General features: G+C 42.7%; 1 protein-coding gene across 7 annotated transcripts in view; it reads left to right on the plus strand.

The window, feature by feature from the left end:
- The first annotated feature begins 116 nt into the window (after nucleotides 1-116).
- Nucleotides 117-25,739, plus strand: part of BCL2 (BCL2 apoptosis regulator) — a 170,882-nt gene continuing 145,259 nt past the window's right edge. For 6 of the 7 annotated variants that reach the window (XR_006890117.1, XM_046671650.1, XM_046671653.1 and 3 more), the window contains exons 1-2: nucleotides 826-967; nucleotides 1,182-2,028. Coding sequence is in view for 6 of the 7 variants with exons in the window: in XM_046671650.1 (XP_046527606.1) it covers nucleotides 1,465-2,028 (564 nt within the window). In the remaining variant the exon portion in view is untranslated. Of the gene's footprint in view, nucleotides 968-1,181; nucleotides 2,029-25,739 lie in introns of all 7 variants that reach the window. The other variant, XM_046671652.1, reaches the window with a different exon arrangement.

Below are 25,739 nucleotides of genomic sequence, written 5' to 3' on the forward strand. Positions count from 1 at the left end.
CCCGCGCCCGCCCCCTTCCTCCCCGCCCCCCTCCCCGCCCGCCGCGCTCGCGCTCGCGCCCGCGGCTCTCGGTTTCCCCGCCGAGCCGCCGCCGCCGCTGCCAGCGAAGGTGCCGGGCGCCGGGCCCTCCCCGCCGGCGCGGCCGTCATCGCCCGGAGCGGGTGCGCGGCGGGAGCGCGGGGGAGGCGGCCGCCGCCAGCGCCGCGGCGCAGGAGCTAGAGGAGGAGAAAGGGTGCGCAGCCCGGAGGCGGGGTGCGCCGGTGGGGTGCAGCGGAAGAGGGGGTCCAGGGGGGAGAACTTCGTAGGAGTCATCCTTTTTAGGAAGAGGGAAAAAATAAAGCCCTCCCCCACCACCTCCTTCTCCCCACCCCTCGCCGCACCACACACAGCGCGGGCTTCTCGCGCTCGGCACCGGCGGGCCGGGCGCGTCCTGCCTTCATTTATCAAGCAGCTTTTCGGAAAATGCATTTGCTGTTCGGAGTTTAATCGGAAGAGGATTCCCGCCCCCGTGCCCGGCTCGGCCACCGGCTCCCCGTCCCTGTCTGTCTCCGGTGGAGGCGTGAAACGGTCCCGCGGATAGAGATCCATGTCTGTGCCCGCGCGTGTGTGTGCGCGTGTAAATGGCCGAGAGGGGGAAAATCACAGGACTTCTGCAAATACTGGACTGAAAATTGTAATTCATCTGCTGCCGCCGCTGCCTTTTTTTTCTCGTGCTCTTGAGATCTCCGGTTCGGATTCCTACGGATTGACATTTCTGTGACGGAGAAGTCTGGGAATCAATCTGGAAATTCTCCTAATTTTTACCGCTCCCCCCACGCCCTCCTCAACTCCTGATTCATTTGGAAGTTTCAAAGCAGCTATAACCGGAGAGTTCTAAGGATTGGTGGAATCTTTGCCTTATGCATTTGTTTTGTTTTCACAAAAAAGGAAACTTGACAGAGGATCATGCTGTCCTTAAAGAATACAAGTAAGTTCTTTGCACAGGAAATTGGTTTAATGTAACTTTCAATAGAAACATTTGAGATTTTAACTTTAAGTGCATTCGAGTAAGTGTAATTTCCAAGCAGTTTAATACATTCTTTTTAGCTGTGTAACTTGCAATGTGTATGTTCTGCTTTCACCCAGTGTATAAAGAAAAATGCACCTGATTTTGACTTATTAGTGTTTTTTTAACCTTTCAGCATCACAGAGGAAGTAGACTGATATTAACAATAATTAATAATAATGTGCCTCATGAAATAAAGATCCGAAAGGAATTTAAATAAAAATTTCCTGCATCTCATGCCAAGAGGGAAACACCAGAATCAAGTGTTCCGCGTGACTGAAGACACCCTCTCATCCAAGAATGCAAAGCACATCCAATAAAATAGCTGGATTATAACTATTCTTTCTTTCGGGGCTGTGGGGCGGGAGCAGGGGCGAGAGGTGCTGTTGGTACCCGGCTGATTTTCCTCGGGGGCAAGGATGGCGCACGCTGGGAGAACAGGGTATGATAACCGGGAGATAGTGATGAAGTACATCCACTATAAGCTGTCGCAGAGGGGCTACGAGTGGGATGCCGGAGACGCGGGCGCCGCGCCCCTGGGGGCCACCCCCGTGCCGGGCATCTTCTCCTCCCAGCCCGGGCGCACCCCCGCGCCCGCCAGGACCTCCCCGCTGCTACCCCCGGCCGCCCCCGCCGGCGCCGCGGGACCTGCCCTCAGCCCTGTGCCACCTGTGGTCCACCTGACCCTGCGCCAGGCCGGCGATGACTTCTCCCGTCGCTACCGCCGCGACTTTGCCGAGATGTCCAGCCAGCTGCACCTGACGCCTTTCACCGCGAGGGGACGCTTTGCCACGGTAGTGGAGGAGCTCTTCAGGGATGGGGTGAACTGGGGGAGGATTGTGGCCTTCTTTGAGTTCGGTGGGGTCATGTGTGTGGAGAGCGTCAACCGGGAGATGTCGCCCCTGGTGGACAACATCGCCCTGTGGATGACTGAATACCTGAACCGGCACCTGCACACCTGGATCCAGGATAACGGAGGCTGGGTAGGTGCATGTCTGGTTGAATGTTAGTCTGGGCTGGACATCTCAGGTCTGAGATGCGGTGGTTGGAGTGTGGGTGGGCCCCTGGGCTAAGGGCGCGCTGATGAGCCGATGAAATAAAATCAGGTTTGTTGCTTCCCCTATACAAAGCTCTCCCCTGCCAACCCTGTGATCATTTCTTCCCGCCCAAAGTGTTTTTCTTACTTGCCGGCCTTTGAGGTCCAAAGATCCTGCATTTGCTATCCTACTGGATTTTTAGGTAAATGGTATCCCTTCGGAGTTTCTCAAACTGGAGGTCCAAGGATGCCCAGCATCACTTACCTGGCCTCAGTTGCTTGCGGGGATTTCAGGGACTCCTCATGAACTAGACCCCAGGTTGGGTCCTGGCAAGCCACATCTTAAACAAGCTCCCCTGGGGATTTCTTCTCGGTCCTAAAATTTGAGAACCATCCAATTAGAAGAACAGACTCTACCCAAGGACCAAGGGCATGACTTTTCTGACTCACTTGGTAAAATCTACCCATAGAGGGAGACCCCAGTGGCGTCTTTTTCCCTGGAAAACTTAGGTGTGTTTGTGAAGAGGTAAGTTGACTTTCTGAAAGTCTGCGGGCTCCATCCTACAGTGTGTGCCACATTCCCAGTGGGCATGACGGAGTGTCTTGAAGAATTTGGCTATGGATGTTTCCTTGATCTCATCAGTGGGAGAATTTGCATTGGATGTGTACTTTGTGTTCTATTTCTGTAACTGGTGTATGATCTTAAAGTTTACTGGAACTTTAGTATCTTTTACTTTTCACCACCTAGAATCCACATCATTTGGTGGTCTCCTTTGCTGAAAAGTATTGCATCTACAGTATCTATATAAACGGTAGAAGAATTGATTCTTAGCTGTGGATTCTCTATTGCCCTGACTTCAAGTGAATTGATTGGTGCCTGGAGTTTTGAAGAACATCTGTGAGATGATTTTTTTTTCTTGTGCTGTGCTGGATAGAGCTAACATCACGTTTCCGTAAAGTTCTTTTCCGTGTGTGCTTCTTTGGGGGAGGGGTGCAGATCCTAAGACTGAAAAATTGTCATTGATAGCTCCACCTTACATCTAAAGTTATTGACTTATGAAAAAGTAAAAGAGGAATGCTTGTCTGAAGGTTTTTTAGACTTTTTGTTTTAACCTGAAGAATTATCTTTGAAAAAGGATGCACCTCAGTGCTTTTTTTGTAGTCTCTAGGGAGAATTACTAATGTTATTGTTTTATAGGAAATTACTAATGTTATTGTTTTATAGGACCTAATACAAGCAAAAAACCTAGAAATGACTGCAAGTGGATTCAATCTCGAGAAGCACATTACCACAGTTTACAAAGTGTGCTAATGTTAAGGGACCAAAGAGAGAAAAAGCCAAGAAAAGTAGATGACTGACGTGAACAGTTGATTCTACTTGACCAAAGATGACAAAATATTGATGCCACTGTTCATGCTTAAAAGTAAAATTAACTAAAATATCCCCCATTTAAATCTCTAAAATTTAAATACTCTTTATAAGTTGTTTGTTTTTTGAGATCCATATTATCAGATCCTTAGTAATTCTGGAATAAGTCACTAAAGGGTGAAAAGAATATTTTTGTTAAATGTTTGGATAAGTAGATGGTTTTATTTTTACCACCTACTTGATAAAAAGAAATTTATTTTCTTTTACCAAAGAGGTAGGGACTTCCAGACTCCAAAAGGATCATTTAAAGACCAAAGTAAAGCTGATTTAACAGTTTCACTCTTTCATATTTTTATGAAAAACATATTTTAAAATTTTCTTGTTGTAAGAACCCCAAGGTAGTAACTGCCGTCTATCAAGTAATTCAGTAAAAAGATGGGAAACAGAGACATATGTTTATGATAGAAATTAAGATATAGCCTTGATCTTTGTTGTTGAGTTGTGGTATATTAACATCTCATACAGTGGAGTTTTCTTTTTAAGTGAAGGCTCACGTTTTCCCCCTTTCAAAATAGAGTTTTCATAATGGAGCCTATCTTTGTGGTCAACAGGTATCTGAGGTTGATAAATGTAGAGGCTGCATTTTATGATGCCAAACCACAATGACATACTGTAGAACATGATAACATTTTTTTGACAAAACCTCTTATTGTAAAAAATAAATCATATAGAAGCACAAATGGCTGATGGTAAAATGTGTAGTTTTCAGAACAACAGATAGATTGATGACTATACAGGAAAACAAAGGAATTTGGCCAAAAAAAGGTTTATATCAGGAAATGCAATCATAAATGGACACTTTGGGATAAAAGTGGTAATATTTGAGAGTTATAAGTGATTTACTTATCATTTCAAATGTGCATTATTAATCTAAAGTTTTATTTTAGGCATTTGGCATACAGACAGATTTTCCTCCAAATTTGTATCAGTCAGGGCTGCATCTCTAATAACGTGTTGCTTCTTACAGTGTAAAGTACTCTTGATAACGATAGTAAAGTTTCAGAAGAGAGCTTGCACATTCTTTTGACATTTGACAATGACTTGCAGTGTTTCCAGGACTCAGGGGATCAGCTCATTTACTGAATGTATACTAATGGGGGCTTTAGACTTGAAGTCGCTTTTTTTTCTTTGCTGCTGCTGATGCAAAATCAGAACCCTCTGAGGCTGAGGAAAACTTTGCATTCCATGTTCCATAACATGGAGAAAGCAGGGCCGTGGAATGACAGGCATCTGAGAGGTGGTCCCAGAAACATACAAATTAAATAAAGACTAAAGAAGCAATTGGGTGTAGGGTGGAGTGTGCTTCTATTCCTAAGTCTGAATAAGGCATTGTGTGGCATCCAGGGATAGCAGTAGGATAACAGCAGTTCTAGGAAATATCTAAGACCCTGCTACTTGAAGTGTGGGTTACAGACCAGCAGCATGGGCATCACCTGGGAGCTTCTTAGAGATGCAGAATCTCAGGGCACACCCCAGAGCTACTGAGTCAGAATCTCTGGTTCACAGAGTCTGCAGGTGTTCATGTGCACATTAAAGTTAGAGATGCTGGCTACCATCATTGTGGATTCCTGGGGACATCTTTTAGGAAGAATGACGATCTGGGATGGATCCTACAGTGTCCCTTTTCAGTGGCCTCACAGGTGCATAGTTTACCTAGAATATTGACTATTTCCCAGATGTCCACCAGAGTGATCTGACCCTTGGAAGAAACAGATTAGAATGAAAGAGAGAGAGGAGGTAAATTATCATAAGTTCAGTCTTCTCAAGAATGTTTTCCATGCTATACAATTTGTATTGGCATCACTGACTTCATTAAAGTAAGATCTCTTTTCTACTCCAATTAAAAGCAGGAGATTTAGCTCCTGTAAGAGCTCCATTAGTTATTATTTCACCCCTTTGTAACACAGTTTAAATTTTATAAACAAGTTTACTGGCCCTGAGACTGCTTCAAGATGAAGGGGCTCTTACAAGTAAAGGGTTGAGAGACGGGCAAGTTGCTGGTGAGTGAAAATTAATAGCACTCTCCAAACCGAGAAATGTGACAGCATTCAGCTTCATGTCCTAGAAGAGAGTGAGATGTGGACTACTAAAAGAATGAGATGGCTTAAACAGGAGATTGGCTTCCTTCTGTTGAGGAGATGGTGGTGCAACTTTTGTGTGTGTGTGTCCTTTGGTCTTTGTGGTTTAGGAAGACAGGAACTTACTTCTCCACATCCAGTAGAGGTTAGCTTCTTTGTTATTAGTTGGTCAGCAGACAGTTTCTCTTTTCTGTATGTAGTTCACCTCCACCAGAACATTTGATTAACTGGAAAGCAATACCATTCTCTTGCCAGTGTACAAAATACGTGAAAAAGCATCATTTTTCTAGTGGCTGAGCATCCCATGCTAATGGCCAATTTTGGCAGCAAAATGATAGCATTAAAAATAGCCTGAAGATGATCCAGTCTTAAATAATATATTTAATAATGAACTTTCCTTGGGAAAGGGCTTCTTTCTGCTGGCTAAGAATCACATGACCCTTTCAATAATTTATTTTGTAGGAAAAAAAGACTTTATTGCTCCTAGAGTTTGCAGTCATGTGCTGTAGAGTGATTATATTTCTGGACCTTTGTAGAGTTTTATAGTTGATTCAGACCTCTTTTCTGTTTCAGGGCTTTTGTTGCTATTTAATGTCCGTTGAAAACATGGCTTTCTTTTGTACATCCTGTTACATTTAGCTGTGCTTTCTAGTGAGAACTGATTGATCTTTCTGGCAATCTTTGATTGACTGGTACATTTCAGATTTCTTAAATGTCATTAGGCCACATAACACATCAGGTAACAGAAAGCCACACACTTTTTTTTTTAGAGCCAAAGTGTTACGGTTTTTCCTTATCTCTACTCCCAGTCCTAGTCAGCTTTTTGGAGGAATGAGAAATCCACTCACAAAGCAGGTGTGTGGAGGCTGTGTGTGTATTAATAGTGGCCTCTCCCACTCAGCACACCCCCACACCCATTTCTGAGGTCACTCATCGTGTCTTAGCAATAGTTTAGCAAAGCAGTATTTCAGCAGACGTGCATTTGTGCTAGAAAAACAACACTGTCTTTGTAGTACAAGTAGAAAGGTTTTTTTCCCCCCAGAGATATATTGTATTTGAGGTTCAAAGGTTCTGTTAATCCTTTTTAAGGTAATCTAATATCACCTTATTCAGGTATAGCAGTAACCTCGAAGCTGGTCACCTTTCCCCCCGGCTACATACAGGAGACCACTCAGTGAATTTACTCCCCTCTGAAGCTTCTCTTTCATTCCTTTCGGTTTGATTCAAACAAAATTAGTGTTTGACATCTAAATGGGATTACCAAGGAAAATCCTGCAATGACTGAGACAGTTATTCCACAGACAGGATCACAAGTCTTACGTGTGCCCGGCCCTGGGTTAGGTTAGGGGCACAGGAAAGAAAGCTTTACCCCTGCCTGGGATGACCTCACAGGCTGATGCTGTAGGTGTCTGAGTAAACTCGTAGTCACCACACAGCCTCATAAGCATGATCCCAGACTCTCAGATTTAGAGGGAAAAAGAAAAAAAACAAAGAAGGTGTTATTTTGCATGTATTTTAGACAATCTTTGTCTAAAAAAGTTATTTCTTTTTGTTATGCCTGTTCATGTGTGCATTAGGCCTGATTTAAATAGGAGAAGAAATGTAGAGAATTTTTAAAATGCTCCATAACACAGATATAATGCTGAAGAGAACCGAAAGGCAGGGGGAGTTCCCTTGTTAAATAGTTACCCATTAAGCACTCTTTATAACATTAAGAAGACTTAATAAACACTAGTCTTCAGTTTTTAAAGTATTTCATTAATTCTTTTTAAGTCAAAGACAATCAAGGCTCTGATTAGGTTGATTAGAATAGCTTAATTTGAAGAACTTTCTTAAATCATTTTTATATGCAGAAAAGTACAAGTCGATTTTGAACCAGAACAGGGGCTCTTCCTTTGGGAGAGATTTTAAAAAAGGCTTTTGTTTTGTTTTGGTTTTAGGTTATAGTACTGTTCTATTTATTAAGCGGCTTCTCTTCCAAAATGCTATTTACAGAAATTCCTAGTCCGCTGTAACATTTGTGTTCCTGCAGAGCAGGTGTTTACCACTAACTTCCCGCATGCCGGGTCCTCTTTCTTTAAATGGAGACTGTAAAACTTTTGAAATTACAACAAAGCTGTTTTCATTTTTAAAAGTATCTTTATAGGTTGCCCTGGGTCTGATATATGCTCAGTTCGATAGTGCCAACACTATTTCTCTGCTCTTTACTTGCCAGACAAAAGATAAAGCCAGCTGTCCTTCCTGAGAATGGGGACGGAAGGATTGTTCCTGTCTCTCCCAAGCCATTTGGGCTTTCTCATCGGGACCCCACCCCAGCCGCCATGACTGTCCCCTACCTGCCCATCATCCTACCACAGGGAGACCTCCTAGTTGTAGCTTCTTCTTACCTTCCAACACGTGAAGGGTAGGATTCACCTGAAGGAACGAGCACTAGATACCAACAAGAGGGAGCGGAAATGGGATCTGATCAAAGCTAGAGTCTACCCCCTGCTCTAATTTTGCTAGAGGCAGCAGGGCAAGGAAAAATTCTGTCAACAGATCTGATGCTTTCTCTCCAGAGATCATAAATTCCAACTCTGTGCAGGGAAAAGATGGAATCTGCTGGCAGAATTTTTACTTGCTCTGATCTCTACGGAGTGAGATTAGTGGGGGTCATGCTCTAGCCTTACATAAGTTTTGATGAACTAAATTTAACTAAAATAGCTTATACTAAAGACTACTTCCCCAAACGCCTTCTTCAACGTGTTAGAAAGGGAATCTCCCTGACATGCTGGTGTGGCTATTTGTGGCAACGTACTGAGAGCTACTTGGGTAATTTTCTTGGGTGATTGACAGGATCCTACGAGAAAGTTCACTAGGGATTGTCCCTGTCTTCCACATTGCACACGGAGCATGTACTTCCCTGGGAAACTCTTTATTTGGAAAATTTGTGTTTCCGTTCTGCTCCTTGTTTTGCCTTCAGAATTTCAGAGATAGAGCCATATTCCATTTTTAGTTAATAATCAGCTCCTCAGCTCTCTGGGGCTTCAACATAATGAGTCAGGAGCTTATGACCGACTCCACTCTCCTCTTAACTATGTGTCCTGAAAACAATCTGAGGACCCACTGTGTCAAGTGAAGCTTTAATATTTCAAGGGAGATTTTTCCATTGAGACCAATACATCTTTCTTATGACAGTTCCAATTACTGTATTTCTCTGTTTTTAGCTGTCTTTTCTTAAGCTACGGAGGAGTATGGAGAGTTTACGAATTTTAATACTTGGAGCACCAAACAAGGGATCACTGTTACTGGTTGTCTTTTCTTGATTTTCCCAACTCTTCTGAACCAATCCTAAGATTTTTTTCTGCTTTACAACGCGAAGAATGTTATATCTATATATTAACTCTGACACTGAATTGCAGTCAAATATTCCACTCAGCTGCATTAGAATTTTCTGAGAATATGGGACAAATGCTTAGTCCTGTTAATTCAGTGCCCATTTGCTATATATATTACCTTCTTACAATTAGCATAGGAAAAAAATTAGTGACAAATTGTATCATCAGCTTTAGATATTGATTTCTTATCTCTTTGGGGGGAAAAAAAGCAAATCCATAAAGGATGCCAGTTGGCACTTCTGAGTTGAAAGTTTCAGGACTATCTCCTGGCCATTTCCTTTATAAATTCCTGCCAGAATCTGTCCCTCTCTCTTTTTTTTTTTTTGACACTAAAACTTTTAGAGGTGGTTTTGAGCTATTTGATAACAACATTATAAATATAGTGAGAGCAGAACCACTTACTAAATATTAAAGTGACGGTATAAGAAGAAAACGATTTGAAGAAATCTTAATAAAGGAAAATCAGCAATTGTTCACAAAACTTGACCCTGAGTTCCTAGTAACCAGGTCAGTGATGGAAATGGAAAGAGTTATAAAGTGCTTGTTAATTTCCCATAGCATGTGCAGGAACTGTTTTCATTGAAAAAACAGTTTTTTAAGTGCCTGCTATGTGCAAAGCTCTAGCCAAGTGTGTGAGTAAAAAGTATGTAAGATAACTTTTGCCTTCAAGGAATTTACAAGCTGTGGTGAAACTAAGATAAGTATGTAAATTGCTTTAATCCTTGAGACACTTTAGTGGATGGGGAGATCCGGTCCAGGTAGAAGGGGTTCTGGAGGACTTTCATGCAGGAAAGAATGGGTGGGAGATAGGAAGAAGGGCATTTCAGGCAACTGGACTGGCTGAGCCAAAGCAGGCAAGGATGTATGAGGCGTAATTGGGGAATTGTAAAGAGTCTGACTTGACTGAGGCATAGAGATCTCCCACGAGATAAGACTGGGTCCTAATTTGAGAGATTTGTATTCAACTTGGTAGAGGTTAAAAGGATACTGAAAGGATCCTGAGACAAAGCGGGATGTGTGGACTTGAGGAAGAGCAACAATGACTGAGGCTGGACAGTGGGAGACCAGCCAGGAAGTTTGAACCGTAGAGGTGGAGTGGGGAATGGCAAAGACAGGACAGATGTGTGGGACAGTGCAGAAGTGCAAGCAAAGGACTGACAACAGATCGAATGTGAGGAATGGGGGAGGAAAAGAAGCAGAGAACTCAGGTTCGAAACCCAGCTGGTTCAAAAACTGATACTGTCCTTAAGACAGAAAGGAAAGATAAGAACAGTAACTATTTTGTAGGGTAAATGTGATGAAATTAATTTTGGACATTTTCAACTTGAGCTTCCAATAGGATATCCAAATGGAAAATCCCAGTAAGCAGTTGGCCTTAAGGATCTGGAGCTCAAGAGAACCTGGGCTAAAATGCAATATGCCTTTTCCCCAAAACCATGTAGATTTCGCATTTTCTTATTTCATTTCTAGAAGTGATCCTTACTGTCACTACTGATTCTATTTTTATTACTGCTGTTTCTACACTGCCTTTCCCCAAAGTCCTTTGTAGACTTCTATGGATTGGGTGAAGGTGATTAACTTGGAGTTTTCCTATTCTAAGCTTGGCTCCTCACTACCAGTTTGCCTGTTTAAAAAATAATTCAACTTGAGTCAAACTAGTGTTGTTCCAGTATCCTCATAGTATCCTCCATTTGTGGCTCTAGGTCTTAGACAATCAAGCTGTTCTCCTTCACTGGGACTTCCTCATTTAATAAAATATTTCTTCTCTTAAATTCAACCTGCACCTAGCATAGTAGGTAGTAGTTGCACACAGTGATTGTTTATGAATGAATGAATTAATAAAATGATTGTTTTAGAGGCACTTTTGGAAACCAACTCATCCTAACCAACTAATGTTCTTCCACTGCTCTTATTATAGAGTGTGTGTGTGTTCCACATGTTCCATCCCACGGATCTATTCATATTTAATAGAATGAGAAAAGAAAAATACCTATTAAGTGTTCCGATTTCATCCTTCATCATTGAATTGAAAAAGTTTGTCATTCATACCTGAAGAGAAATCTAGATTTTGCTTTATATTAAATACTCAACTTTTTTAGTCCTTACTGGTAATAGTAGACCCTTCTATCTATTGTCACATTGTATCTGTTTATACGAAGAATGCATACACGCAATCTACATATGTATGCATAGTTACTCTCAGTCCTCATGTTTCATATCTCAAGCCCAGTCCAGCCTGTAAAAGTCTTGACGTCTGAGATTATTCATCACCTTATAATTAAAGAAACCAGAGCTTGTCTGTGGTCATCACAATGGAACAGGTGGTTTTTTCCTTCTGATAAGTGTTGTAGCTCAGATATAAAAGAGCTACAGCATACAAGTCACAAGGATAAATTGTCCCCCTCGTTCTTCTCCCAGAAAAGCAAGCAGCCAATTGAAGGTGGAAGTCAGTACAGCTCCACGTTCCCAGAAAACCTAAGATATGGTTTCTCCAGACATTGACCAACAAGAAGACCACCAAGGGTGTCGTGGATAAAACCACTGGCCTGGCTGCCTTGGGCTAAGTTCTCTGTTCTGGTTGAAGCAAGCATTACAGCCTTTCTGTGGTTTTAAGAACTGGTGGAATTTGCATTTTGAGAATCCTCATCCCTTGGCATGAAGCAAACTCAAAGCATTATTGCTCATCATTTGTCATCTGTTTGAGAACGATAGTATGATTTGTTTACTTGTAATGAAGCTTGACCATACTTCTCTAGGGGCTTTTTAAAAGGAGGGATGTGTCAGCTTACAGATTTGTCCCCATGAATGAAACCACAAGCAAATTCTCTTCTCTCCCCCATCCTCCCTTCCTCCCTCTGGTTTCTTCAGTGGCCATCTGTGCATTATATTCCCATTGCCAGACTCTCTTCAAGTGGCTTATCTATGAGTGAATTCAGAATCTTCAAATTATAAAGGACACCCAGATAATTGGCCTGTTCTCCAAAGTATCTGTCCCCTGTGCTGCTGCCAGATTCCTTCTTAATGAATACATCCAGTGACAGTGGGATCCTTGAGCTTGTCCGTATCCGTGAGAAAATGAGCTTCCCTGCTTTGTAACAGCTTGCGGCTCAGGGAAAAAAATGACAGCCATTGCACAAGCTTCCTTTGAATGTAGTCTTCTTTCCCATAAATGATACTTTGAGAATACACTTAAGGGGTTATTAGTTTTCTATTTCATGCTTGGCCTGTGTGTGAGAATAACACAAGCTGTCACTGCAAATCAGCAGCTAACACACTTTGTCTGGTTAATGTGAGCATTTAATATTTGGCTCAATTAAAAATTAACTGATGAAAGTACATGTCACATGGAATTTGAACATACCTTTTGTAAGGAATATTGAAAGAGCATGACCAATGAGTAGATTAGTGGTTTTAAAATGTGGAGACTTTGGGGAAATTTAATATGATTTGAGACACTTGACTCTTCCTTCAAACCTCCCTACCTGTTTGGCTCAGCACAATATTGAAAAGGATGTCCTCGTTCTTGTTAAGGACCCACTTGCGTCTCTGTTTGCTAGAGAATAATTGCTTTTCTGCGCTGGATCATACAATTAAAGCAGACAGAACAGGAGATGGTTATTCATTTATCCCACACATTTTTTTCTATTGAGCACATGCTGTAGGCCGGGCCCTGGGGAAGTGGGCAATGGGAACCAGATAGACATGGCTTCCAGTGAGCTGGGCAGAGATCATAAAACAGCAACTGGAAGAGAAGAAATCTGTCAACAGTAGGGGCATTTATTAGAGTCAAGGAAGTCAAGCCTGAAGGATGAGTTGGAATGAACCTAGTGAAGGAGGAGCAAGGTGTGGCCAGCACACAGAATGTGGAGAACAAAGGCCAGAGGCGAGAGTGCACATGGTGAGCTGCAGGAAGTGAGTCCAGCCTGGCTGGAGTGAGGAGTGCAAGTGAGTGGACCAGAAAGCTGATGCTGGAGATGTACCACCATGGAAGGGTTTATTCGCGAAAGGTCACTGTGGCTCCACTTCATTCAATTAATGAGACTGGGGAGAAATTAGTGACAGGCAGGAGAAAGAGACTGTGTCCTGATCTAGAGGAATAGTAGTGAGGTTGGTAAGAAATTGATAGCTTTGAGCAATGATTAGGACTAAAATGGAGAGATTTTTAGGAAGATGCAGTCATTGACTGAATGCTTCAGAACATTGCTCATTTCTTCTTCAATTACAGTGGTCTTTTTCTGTAATCGTTTTGAAAAGAATATGGTCATTGTTCTGGTTATATATTGAGTATTTTTTTCTTATTTCCCATTCTGTTAAATCAACACTGCCTGGTTGAAAACTTTATTTTGTTAGAATTCACATTGTAATAAATCTTCATTAACAACCAGTTCACAAAAGTGTATTTGAAGAAAGAATTCAATTATGAAAGGCAGTTTTCATAGAATTTCCCTCCAGGTGAAAAAATTACAATAATGGTATCTTGCCTCGATGGAGGATTTTTATGTTTCCAAAGGAATTGCTTATCTGTTGGCCCATTGGGTCTTCATGACAACCCTAAGGCAAGGCAGGTGTTATCTTTCCACTTCTCTCTGCCTTCCTCTCCCCACACCCTTTCTGTTATTCGTTTGTTCCCAAGTGAAGAGAAAACTTTGCCTAACAAAGGTGCGTGACAGTCAGTCAGTCCAGAGGAGCTGGTCTTCATTCCCAGACTCCGAGTCCCGTAGGTGTTTCTTTAGCCTGGGCTGCTCCTCTCGCTTTGTTTTCACAAGGACACCAGATTCCTCAACAGAAACTTAATCAAGTATATCTAATTGTGAAAAATAGTATCCTTTACTGCTTCTTTTTTTTTTTTTTAAGGATTTTATTGTTTTCCTTTTTCTCCCCAAAACCCCCCGGTACATAGTTGTATATTCTTAGTTGTGGGTCCTTCTGGTTGTGGCATGTGGGACACTGCCTCAGCAAGGCTTGATGACTGGTGCCATGTCTGCGCCCAGGATCAAACCAGTGAAACCCAGGGCCACCGCAGGAGAGCACCAGAACTTAACTACTCGGCCATGGGGCCGGCCCCTCTACTGCTTTTTGTCTGAAAAATTTCTAGGAAAATTAAAATGTAGTCTTTGGTTTCAGGTTGTTTTCCCTCCTTTGAGTCAGCTCTTGAAGAGTGTTTCATGTTCACAGCAGAGAGACATCTTTCTTCTGCCATTTGATGCCCACACATTTGAGGAAGAGCCGGTGGGTGTGCTTGTGAGCTGGGCAGGCTTGACCATGTAACTCCTCCTCAAGGGACAGTGTGTGATGGTTGTGACAGTTCTCTAAACTCCGTGTGAGGGGTTCTGGGAAACAGCCCCTTTCAACAGAGGGTGGGTGGAATTATATGAACATAGACAATCATTTTTGATTGTTGGTGTCTAACTAGCAATCCATATTTTTACTTATTTTTAAAATTGGGCTCCTCTCTTTAGGTAACCAACATAAATTTGGCAAGTGAAGTGCTTATGTATTTACAAAATGGTGGAGCCTTCATCAGTAGGATCTCTATAGTGTCTGAAGAGCATGTGGCTATGTTAGTTCAGTTTCATTCATTCAGCAAATATTTGGCTATGAGCGCTGGAGCTATCACAGAAAACGTGATAGCCCAGGACTTTCTCTCATAAGTCTCATGAATCCAACATTGTGGGGAAGCCAGAACAGTAAATAGGCAAATAACTAACAGTATAATATAGGGACTACAGTGTAACAAAAACGGACAAATTGATACAGGAGTGCTGATGGGGCGATATTAACTTCTTGTATTAGTTTTTGAGGTTTTGTTAGTAATATTGCAGTATACACAGAAGAGATTAAATGGCTTTTTTTTTTTTCCTTTTTTGGTGAGGGAGATTGACCCAAAGCTAACATCTGTAGCCAATCTTCCTCTTTTTGCTTGAGGAAGAGTGGCCCTGAGCCTGCCAATCTACCTCTACTTTTTATGTGGGATGCCACCACAGCGTGGCTTGATGAGCAGTGCATAGGTCTACGCCCATGATCCAAACCCACAAACCCCAGGCTGCTGAAACAGAGTGTGCAAACTTAACCACTATGCTGCTGGGCTGGCCCCTAAATGGCTTCTTAAAATTAACAGCTGAGGGGGCCGGCCCTGTGGCCAAGTGGTTAAGTTCACGTGCTCTGCTTCGGTGGCCCAGGGTTTCGCTGGTTCAGATCCTGGGCGCAGAAATGGCACGCTTGTCAGGCCACGCTGAGGCAGTGTCTCATGTGCCACAACTAGAAGGACCCACAACTAAAATATATACAACGATGTACTGGGGGGATTTGGGGAGAAAAAGCAGAGGAAAAAAAAGGGAGATTGGCAACAGTTGTTAGCTTAGGTGCCAATCTTAAAATAAAATTAACAGCTGAAAACATAGTGTTCTACCTTAAAATTAATACATGTATTAGTATAATACAGCCTGTATTATTATGAGTATGATACATCAGTATAAAATGGGTTATCATCACAATATGGAATTAAAGAAGATTTGTACTATTTTTGGCTAAAATGTCTAGAACGATTTTTGCTTACCCCTACTGATCCTTCCATTTCCCCCATTTCTGTTTATCACGACATTAGTCAATGGCCTCAGTCACTGAAGGTCAGGAAGGAAGGCAACTAGCATTTCTTGAACCCCAATATGTTCCACACTCTGGGTTTAACACTTTTAGGGATAAAAGATTATTTAACCCTAGTAAACTCTCTCTTGAGGGTAGGAAGTGGGATTACAGATGAGGAAACAGAGGTTCTGCAAAATCAAGTAACTATGCCAAGAAAGAGGCAAAACCAGATCGTTTTTTAAGGCAACCCGAGTGGTAATTGATGTCTTCTGAAACTTAAAGAAAATTTTGAAAATGTGAAACAGAAACCTATTAAAAAACAACAATTTGGGGAAAAAACCACATTTATTGTGTGTGACTTTCTGGTTTCTTTAGGAAGCCAATTAGTTGTCTTTATTTTGGTAGCTAGGCGGTAAAATCTTTCAGAACATAGATTTTTAAATGTTCTTTCACAGTTAAAAAAAAAGGAAAGAAAGGAACATCTCGTTTCTGCCTCCCTCCTCTTTGGCTCTAATAGTCTGTATATATAGCCTTTGAAAAATAAATAGTAATCCCTGCTTCATACCCAAACCAGACACCTGATTCAGAAGCTTTCCCAGGGGTCCGCGTGTGTGCTGGAGTGACAAATCCACAGCGCTTTCTGGGTTCGAGAGAAATGATCTCACTGTCCAATTGTAACCTACCTAATGCCTTAATCGAAAGGTGGGAAACGTCTGCGGTTTCAGCTCTGGTGCGATCCTCAGGCCCTTCTCTGTTCTTATTTTAGGCATGACCTTAGTGTTTTTTCTCCGGAGTCCAGAGGTGGAATGACATGTTACTCAAGTTTACAAGATGACGATGTATCTGTTTTTATATTTAACTGTAAATTTTATTCTGCTCATAAACAAACCCACCTTCAGCACCCACGGTGTATCAAGGGAGAGTTCTTTCCATCCCCCTAGGTTGAATTTGGATACATTTGGCTTAGAACAGCACAGTGTTTCCATAATAACATTTGAACAGGATGCTGCTGTGTTGATTTGCAGGGCTCAGGGAGTTTCAGCATGGGCCAGGAAACTACTTTCTTAAAAGAAACTTTAAACACAAAATTCTGACAAGATAGGAAACTCTTACTGGGTTCCTTATTAAACCCATCTCTTTTTTCTAATTTCTCATTAATTTATTTATCTCTTTGTGTTGTTACACCCATATAGATTAAATACTTCACTAAGTGTAAGTCCGTGTGCAGAATAAGTAACTCAAATTCAAAAGAAGAAACTCTTTTAAGGAGTTTACTTAATAAAGCATAATAAATAAAAAATTAAACATTTTTCCCAGGCACGACATGTTATAACTTTTAGAGTAGAACTTCATGGTATTTCATAAGGAAGCAAAAAAGGAAAGGAAATTATTATTCAGGCAGAGGGACAATAGTAACCTTTCATTATGTGAGACAGAGTTCATCCCCGGGCTCCCCAAATCCTGGGCCCCGTGTTAGTTGAACTGAACGTGCGACCAGCTATTTCCTCTCTCCCTTATGATCCCGGCTGCTTGAACAATATTGATCCAGTATAACCTAAAATGTTTAATTCATAAACTATAACCCAACAGTATAATCCTTAAAAGTTTGCTTCATGAATTTTCACAAATCCTTAACATCCTAATGACTTCAGATAATTAGGATCTTTGTTCTTTAATGGTTTTATATGTGATCTCTTAGTTATAGGGATTGATCTCAGGACCAGGGAAGGATAATTTCTGTACCCAGGATGAGCTCCCAGTTTCCAATGTGAAGCTCTGCCGTTTCTCTGCCTCAATTCTCCCTGAGATTATTCATAACATCTACATGGAGAAGAAGAGCACCCGTTCGTCACCAGTATTGTAGTTTGTGAATAAAAGGCCTTTATGACTGCAGAGTCCATTAACACCTTCAGAGATCTCTGTTGAGCAGTTATGATGATCCTAAACACAACTAGGAACTAGGAAGTAATTTCAGCCCCTGCTCTGCAGAAGATGTCACAAAGTTCACGTGCTGAAGTTCACACTCATTACTCATAAGAGCTTAGCCGTCATTCTTAACAAGTTTGCTTTTTTAAAATATATATAGTGGTAAAATATACACACCATAAAATTTACCATTTAAATTATTCTTAAGTGCACCGTTCAGTGGCATTAAGCACAGTCACAAGGTTGTGCCACCATGACCACTATGCATGTCCAGAACTTTCTCATCACCTAAAACTGAAATTCTGTGCCCATTAAGTAGCAACTCCCCCTTCCCCCTTCCACCCCAGCCTCTAGTCACTACTATTCTCCTTTCTGTCTCTGTGAATTTGACTGTTCTAAGTACCTCATTTAAGTAGAATCAAACAATATTTGTCCTCTTGTGTCTGGCTTATTTTACTTAACGTAATGTTTTCACAGTTCATCCATGTTGTAGCATGTGCCAGAATTTCATTCCTTTTTAAGGCTGAATAATTTTCCACCCAGTTTTTTTAATACACTTTCTCACAAGATTGTTTTTTTTCCCCAGCCAGTAGCAGCAGCACATACGGTAAATTAGTCCTGAGCTGGCAGCAGAGGTGTGCAAATTGTTAGAAAAATTATTTTAAGAGTCTGACTGTAAGGAAGATGATAAAATGCTACTAAAACCAGCTCAGGAACTGAAAAACACAGCCGTCTGAGGCTTCTCTGTGTGGAGCAGGCAATAATGAAGATCGTAGCGGTATTCGAGATTATCACGGACTGTAGCACAGACAGTCTTCGTTATTCCTAATGGTGCTGCTGAGTCATCACGGCAGGGTTATTTTCCATAGGACGAAGGGAAGAGTTCGGGGAAAGTGGGTAATAAGTTTCAGAAATATCTGCATTCCAAATGGTTAAAATTTTTTAAAAGTTTAAGCTTCAGTCATCTGAAAAATCCACTTACATGAAATGATTCAGTCCAGCATGTGGTGGAAGACAAGAAGCAAAGCAATAGCAATGTAAGAAAAAGGAAAATAGGCTAAAAAACCTTAAATGGCATTCGCTTACCTGTTACATTCCTTGTCTTTTTCTTCCCCTCTTTTTAGAGTAGAGAATTAAAAGGAACTTGACTCAAGTGGATGTGGATATTGTTATTTCTGGGGGGTTTGCTGTCTTGCTGTATCTGAAGTATCCTCTCTGTGCATCGGTTACATTGTTTGCATATTTAGAATAGCTGCCTAGCCTACTGCCTGACGTATAGAGCGGCTGGTGTGTGGAGCTGCCTTGCGATGCCCTAACCCCGAGCATCTGCCTCATGGCTGCAGCTTGAAATCACTGTACAGTAAAACGTGGTCATTTATTCATTCAGCATTTTCTGTGCCTACTAGGTTTCTGGATGTGATCTCTGGCCTTGTAGAGGGCAGTCTCCTGGGGAAACACACACACAAACAGAAATATTACAATCCAATGAGTTTTTCCTGGGAAAGTTAAGGATGGCTTTGCAGAAGAGGTACCATTTGGCCTGAGTCTTCAAAGATAAGAAGTTGCCCTGAGGAGAATGAGAAACAGTACCATGTGCAAATAAACAGAGTAATAGAGGGTCTGACAAATTTGGGAATAGTAAAAAGGTCAGTGTGACAAGAATACAGGTGTTGTGGGGTGGAATGAAAGGAGATGAAGCTGCAGGAATCCTTGGAGCTGACTCACCAAGGCCCTGAGTGTCTCCCCAAGGAATTGAGGTTTGATCTTTCCTGTGGTGGAGAGGCAGTGAAGGTTTCCAGAGAATGGTGAGTGACATGACCAGATTTTTGTTGAGAATACTGCTGGCAGCAGTATTTCAGTGGTGGAGGGGCAGCAGGGAGGCTGGTTGGGAAGATGGGCACTGTCCTTCCTGGGATGGCTCTGAGCACCTGCATCTGGATGCCCGCTCCATCGTCCCACAGGGATGGGGTGGCTGTGAAAGACATTTCAGAGGTAGAATCAGCAAGGATGTGCATAGGAGTTGAGGAATATGGATGTGATTTGACCATCACTGATGGTCAGTGATGCTCAGTGCTTGGCAAAGGGCAAGCACGTGGGAGGTGTCCAATAAATATCGACTGACCGACTGAATACACAGACAGCTGGCTGTGCAGATGTTACAAGCAGTATAGCAGTGTTAAAGGGACACTCCAGCTATACTCATGATAAAGCCGAAGTTCATAGGGTGTGTACTCCATGCCAGACACTTTCTAAACGTTCTGTCTATATTAGCACATTTATTTCTTGTGACAGTCCCTGGAGGTTGGTATGTTTTTATCCTTGTTTTGCACGCCAGGACGTGGAGGGTTGAAGAGGTGACTAATTACAGTTGCTCCGGTGGTTGAGCTGGGATTTGAAACCAGGTGTCCGAGGTGTACTTGGTGCTCTTAATCACAACGCTCTGTGGCGTCTCTTCTGGAATTTCCAGGAAGCCACTTCTGTCCAGGTCCCGGAAGGAGGCCTGGGGGCAAACGTAACTAGCGGCAGGATGCAGGGAAGGCTGTTTAGGAAATCATTTATCTCATGTAGACATCCCATCTGAGATGACCCTAGTAGAAAGAACAATGGCAGTAATAACAGCACCCCAGTCTTCCCCTGGCATTTGAAACCAGTTTTTAATGAAAATGGAATTTCTCTGGGAATTAGTCCTAGAAAGAGATAGGCAATTGAGATAAAATAACAAAATGTAAGAGTTTCACATTGTTTTCTGTGTGTTTTCCCGTCCACTTTTGCCTTCTCTGTTGCGTCATTTACTTTGTCCACTTGCCGTCTGTAGGCTGGGCCCCTGGGTCCCAAAGGAAGAGAGGGGAGTGTATGCATGTAGAGGTGGGTGCCCTTGAGTTTGCCCTTGACATACCTGGCTAAAAGGAGAAGGGTCCTTTAGGGTAAACTTTGCTTTTGGGATGGAAGCCTGTGGCTTTCTGGAATGAGGGGTGGGGAGTTTGGTTTCCCAGGTGGCCCACGGGCGGGAATCCGAGCTCTGGCTTTCAGGTGTGTGTGCCGTCACGGATCATCACTGCCCCAACTGAAGCTATGTTTTCATGCCATAGGTCAGAGTCATATAAAATAAACTCATGTCATAACAAAAGATGCAGGAGCCAGATTACATCTCAGAGTTCCTTCACTCCTTTACCCTGGAGGACACTGATTTTCATGTCAGTGTGGGGAAGGGATTCCTTTTTTATGCTGATTCTAATTGGGGGGTCTGTCTTACTCTACCAGCCTCCTAAATGGTGATAAATAGCGGTGGCCATAGCAGCATGGAGAGAGTGTGGCCTGGAAAACCCAGCCAAGCTGTCTTGGCTCCAGTTTTATGCAAATTTGCTTAACAGAATGCAAATGATTTTGCAATAATATGGGACCCAGGGACAAGTGCTCATCTGTTCTTAGCGGTCTCCCTGGGCTTTTAGCAGCAGCCACTTTAGAGGCAAAGACAAGTCTGCAGTGAGGCAGGTTACAGGCGGTTTGGGAAGGAATGGCTCACACCATCCAGAGAGACCTCGCCTGGAATTTCATCATGAGCAGCAACTTTCCCTTTGGCAGCCTGCAAGCCAAGACTTCAGTGTTTTGAGAACATGAAAAGGTCAACACAGACTAATGCTTTCTAAAGTCCTTTATTCCTCCTCTTATCCCAAAGACGTTCCATGATCACAGTATATATCCTAACATTTATGCATCCCACACATATAGATTGGCATTTGCTGGCCACAGGGCACTGTTCTAGGCACTGAAAAAAAGGCTCATAAGTACCAGCAAAATGTGGAACCATAATGCTGTGTCTAGATCTACTCCTGCAGTGTCCAGTGTGGCAGCCATGAGCCATGTGTGGCTACTGGGCACATGAAATACGGCTAGTCCAAATTGAGATGTGATCGGAGTGTAAAATATACACCAGATTTCAAAGACTTAGTATGAAAAGATGAATCAAACTATTTTGCTAGTAATTTTTATGTTAACTGCATGTTGAAATGATAATATTTTAGATATATTGGTGTAAATAAAATATATGAAATGTGGCTACTAGAAAATTTAAAGTTAGAGGCGTGGCTCACATTATATTTTTATTGGCCAGCACTGGTCTAGAGTGCTAACCATTTGTTGCACAAGGTGGTCACCTTTTTATTCCAGTATTTGGATATTATTATATAGGAGGGTAGAAAGACCTTTTCTTTTTCCACAGATGGAATACAGTTTTGACAGTTTCGTGGCACATTGCCTAACTCTTTGTAAAGGGTGTTCGTATCAAGGTTCTTGTTGATTCCATTGTTGGTCCACTGAGGTGGGCAGGGAAGGCCTTGGCCACACTTTCATAGGTGAGTATGTTGAAGAATGAGAGCGGGGCAGTAGAACTTCAGACTTTCGACTTCTAGTCCAATGCCTGTTAGAAATAAACTACAAATTACCCATGGAAATATTTATTTGTGTTTCTATACCAAAGATAATAGAACAGGGTCATGTTTAGAAGTAAATATGTATGTGTGTTTGTGTACGTAAATCTACACAAGCTTGTCCTGCAGCTTGCTAATATGACACATTAATCAAAGGTTGTAAAGAATGTTCAGTGGAAAGATTTGACTTATTGGTTGAATTCAACTAAAGGTTGAGTTTTTGGACCCATCAGGTCAGGGGCAGGGGAGGGTTAGGGCATGTTGTCATGACAAGGGCATTTTTTTTTTCTGTTGGAAGTCAGCTATTGTTATGTCATATTCCTGGCAGCATGAAGCAAGGTTGGTAGGTCTCACCTGTCAGCCTGGAGATTGAGTTCAGTCATCCATGGGATGGAAGGACAAAGCAGGTACCCTGGACCAGAGAGGCAAAGGATCAGATCCAGGAAGTCACTCCTGAGTTATTTTACTCCCAACACTTCTAACACCAAACTTATGGGGGTTTTCCTCACACCAACAACCAGTTCTCCAAACTCTGGACATCAGCTAGGTGTTCTACAAGTTAATTCAATTTTGATACTACCCGGCGTTACCCACAAGTTAAGGGCTCAGTCCACAAGACTGCCCCCACTTTAGACACCAGTCGAAAGTCTGGGCCACCCACGGGTTCCGTCACGTTTGATAATTGTTAGAATGGTTCACAGGACTCAGCAATATACTTTACTTAAGATGACTAGTTTGTCATAAAGGATACAACTCAGGAACAGCCAAATGGAAGAGATGCATAGCGCGAGGTATGGGGAAATGGCATGGAGCTTCCCTGCGCTCTCTGGTAGTGCCACCCTTCCAGTACCTCAGTCTGTTCACCAGCCTGGAAGCTCTCAGGGCCCCGTAGTTTGGGGGTCTTAATGGAGTTTCATTATGTGGCCATGATTGATTAAATCATTGGCCAATGATGAATAAATAACTCAATCTCCAGCCTCTCTTCCCTCCCCAGAAGGTCAGGGGTGGGGCTGAAAGCTCCATCCCCATGTAAGCGTGCCTTGGCCTTTCTGGTGACCGCCCTTTTATCCTGAAGTGATCTAGGAGCCCCCAGCCACCAGCCATCTTATTAGCATATCATCACTCTAGAGATTCAAGGGTCTTAGAAGCTGTGTGCCAAGAACCCAAGACAAGGCCAAATATGTATTTCTTAGTATATCACAGTATCACACACCCAATACGGACAAAGGGTGAGGAGGTACACTTCCAGGGAAGGAGAGAGAGAAGCTAGTAAGGCAAAGAATAGGAGGTGGGTATGGTGAGTGAGATCAGCACAGTAGGGTGGGCACTTAATGCCAAGGGCCTTGGGTTGCATCCTCCGGGCCCTCTCAGGAACTTTCCCTGTGGGCATGTAACACACTTTTCTGAGCTTCAGTTTGTTCGTCTGTAAATGAAGGAGTTGAGTTAGAGAGTCTCCCACTGAAACTTTGTGATTCTATGAGTTTTAAAGGCCAGAGAATCAGCAAGAATAGTATTAATAAGCTGTCAATGATAGCATAGGGGTTTGGTTCTTACTGCTGTCCTTGCTTCTATCCAATATACTTGGGGGCCCTGAGATCCATGGTAAATATGGTCATTGGCCTCGACCATTCAGTTGGCCCTGAATGAGACAGAGATTGGGTCTAGGATTGTCTTACAGCTGAGCCAGTACACACGTATTATCCTGTAAGAACTAAAAACATTTATACTTATTTGTCTTTCTTGGCTCTCTCTGTTCTCATCCCTATACTTTCTGTGAGTTCCAGTTATTTCCTATCTTATGTCTCGAGAGTCTAGCATAACACTAGTAGTAATTTCCCACATGGATCATGTGCTTTAGTAAATCACTGATGTTCCCTGTCTACAGCTGTGTTCTCTACCCTGCTCTTCCTATGAATTAAAAAGCTTCTGGGCCATAGATGAACAACATAAGAATTTAACTACTTTTTCTTTTTAAAGACTACAGTCTAATTGCTTTTAGCAGATGAGGGGAGATGAAAGCCCTTGGATCTTGCGATAGCTCTGTATTTTATAGAGAACCACCCCAGGAGCACATTCCCCCACGGAGGGTTCCAGCCACCGTTTCCACCTCATTATACTTTGCTTAGCACTGAGAAGGCTGGCATCGTTTCTGTTGGAATGAAAAGATTGGCAGAGCTGCCCCAGACAACAGCCCCGCAAAACACTGTGGCAGAAGGTTTGGTCTACATACCGAGGCAGCCGGAGTATTAATTGCATTCTCTGTGATCACAAAAAAGGTGCTGAATTATTCTCTTCATGTTTTAAGAATGACAGGCTTTTGCTCTGCCAGCTGTAAGCATAGTGGTATCACATGGCAAGGAGATGCTAGATTTAAGAAAGAAAAAAAAAAAGAGGCATAGAGGTGAAGATCCTTGGTAGACAGCTAGTTCTTAAAAAATGTCGAAAGATGAACTCTTTCCTACCTGGTGCCCGTAGCAGATGAGGAGGATGGGGAGGAAGTGTTTCCATAAATTGACATGATCTGTTAAAGCACTTTTCCATCCTGAAATCTCACTTTAAGTTTTGACATGGGACTTTTCAACTTGCCTACTACAGTTTGATCCCATTTTCCTTTGTGTTTGTGTGTGGACTGGAGAAAAAGTGGTCATGGTCATTTCTGTATGTACTTCATTTTCCCCAGGCCTTGAACAAACACACTTGTGAATATTCTCAATATCCAGGGTCTTCCAGATGCTCCATACTCTCACGTGCTGCGTGTTAGTCCCTCTGCCAGGAATGACCCCCTCCACAGCCCACACTCACACGTGCACCACCCAGCTTCTTCCTGCTCACTCGCATCTCTGAACCTGCGGGAGGATATTTTGTCAAGAACTGTTTGTGGTGATTGAACTGGGTTGGGAGGAAAAGAGGTAAAGCAGGTGTCAGCCTGTGTATTGGGGATTTTCCTATGCTGAAAATTGTTATTCTGTGCTGCACCCCACCCTCCCTTCACAAAAAAGAGAAGTACAAGCGTTGCTGATACTCAGGGTTTGAGTATGTTTTGATTTGAAATGTTCAGTGGATCAGAGAGCCTTTCATCTGGGCAGCGCAGTCCAGAGAAGTATTTTGATTTCATGTGATTAAGCCTTGTCTTCCCATCCCTGCTGCTTGTGTACTGTCCTGTGGGGCAAGAGCGAAGGGGGAACAGCCACTGAGAGCCTGGCTTGGCCCTGATGGGAGGAGGGCTGGGTCCTGCCAGGGGCTGGGGTCATCTCCATGTGTGTGTCGCATGTTCACAGGGGGCTTAGAGCTCAGCCTCACTCTTTTGAACTTCGCCTGCCAGAGCATACCTCCAACCAAAGGAAGGCTCCAGCAGCCACCAGGCTGTGGTACAAGAGACATCGCTGACATTGCTTATCACCTGCAACAGGGCGAAGATGCCCAGACCATGAAAATCTTCTGTCCATGGCCTCTTTGCCTGCTGCATGCAGCAGAGAGCTTGCTTTTCTTGCCCAGTACGTGGTGTCAAAGAGTGCTTCACTCAGTGGAACTGTCTGCAGCAGAAACCTTTTTTGACAATCCCTCCCCCCATCTAGGCACACACCTGTTTCACCCAAGAATCAAGGAGAACTGTTAAGCTATTCCTCAGTGTCATATCTTGTGGCTGAATATCATTCATTCAAGACATTGGTGAAAATAGTTCTGTCATTGCCTTCTTTCAAGGACCATTTCATCTGCTGCCCATTTTCAGAGCACCTGCTTGGTATCATGCATTAATCCTTCTGTGTGCACTCTTTATTATCAGAATGCAACTCCCAACCTAGAATTGTTTGTGTAAATGCAATATATAAAATCTG

This window comes from Equus quagga, chromosome 9 (genome assembly GCF_021613505.1).
Source record: "Equus quagga isolate Etosha38 chromosome 9, UCLA_HA_Equagga_1.0, whole genome shotgun sequence".
In the NCBI taxonomy this organism is placed as follows: domain Eukaryota; kingdom Metazoa; phylum Chordata; class Mammalia; order Perissodactyla; family Equidae; genus Equus; species Equus quagga.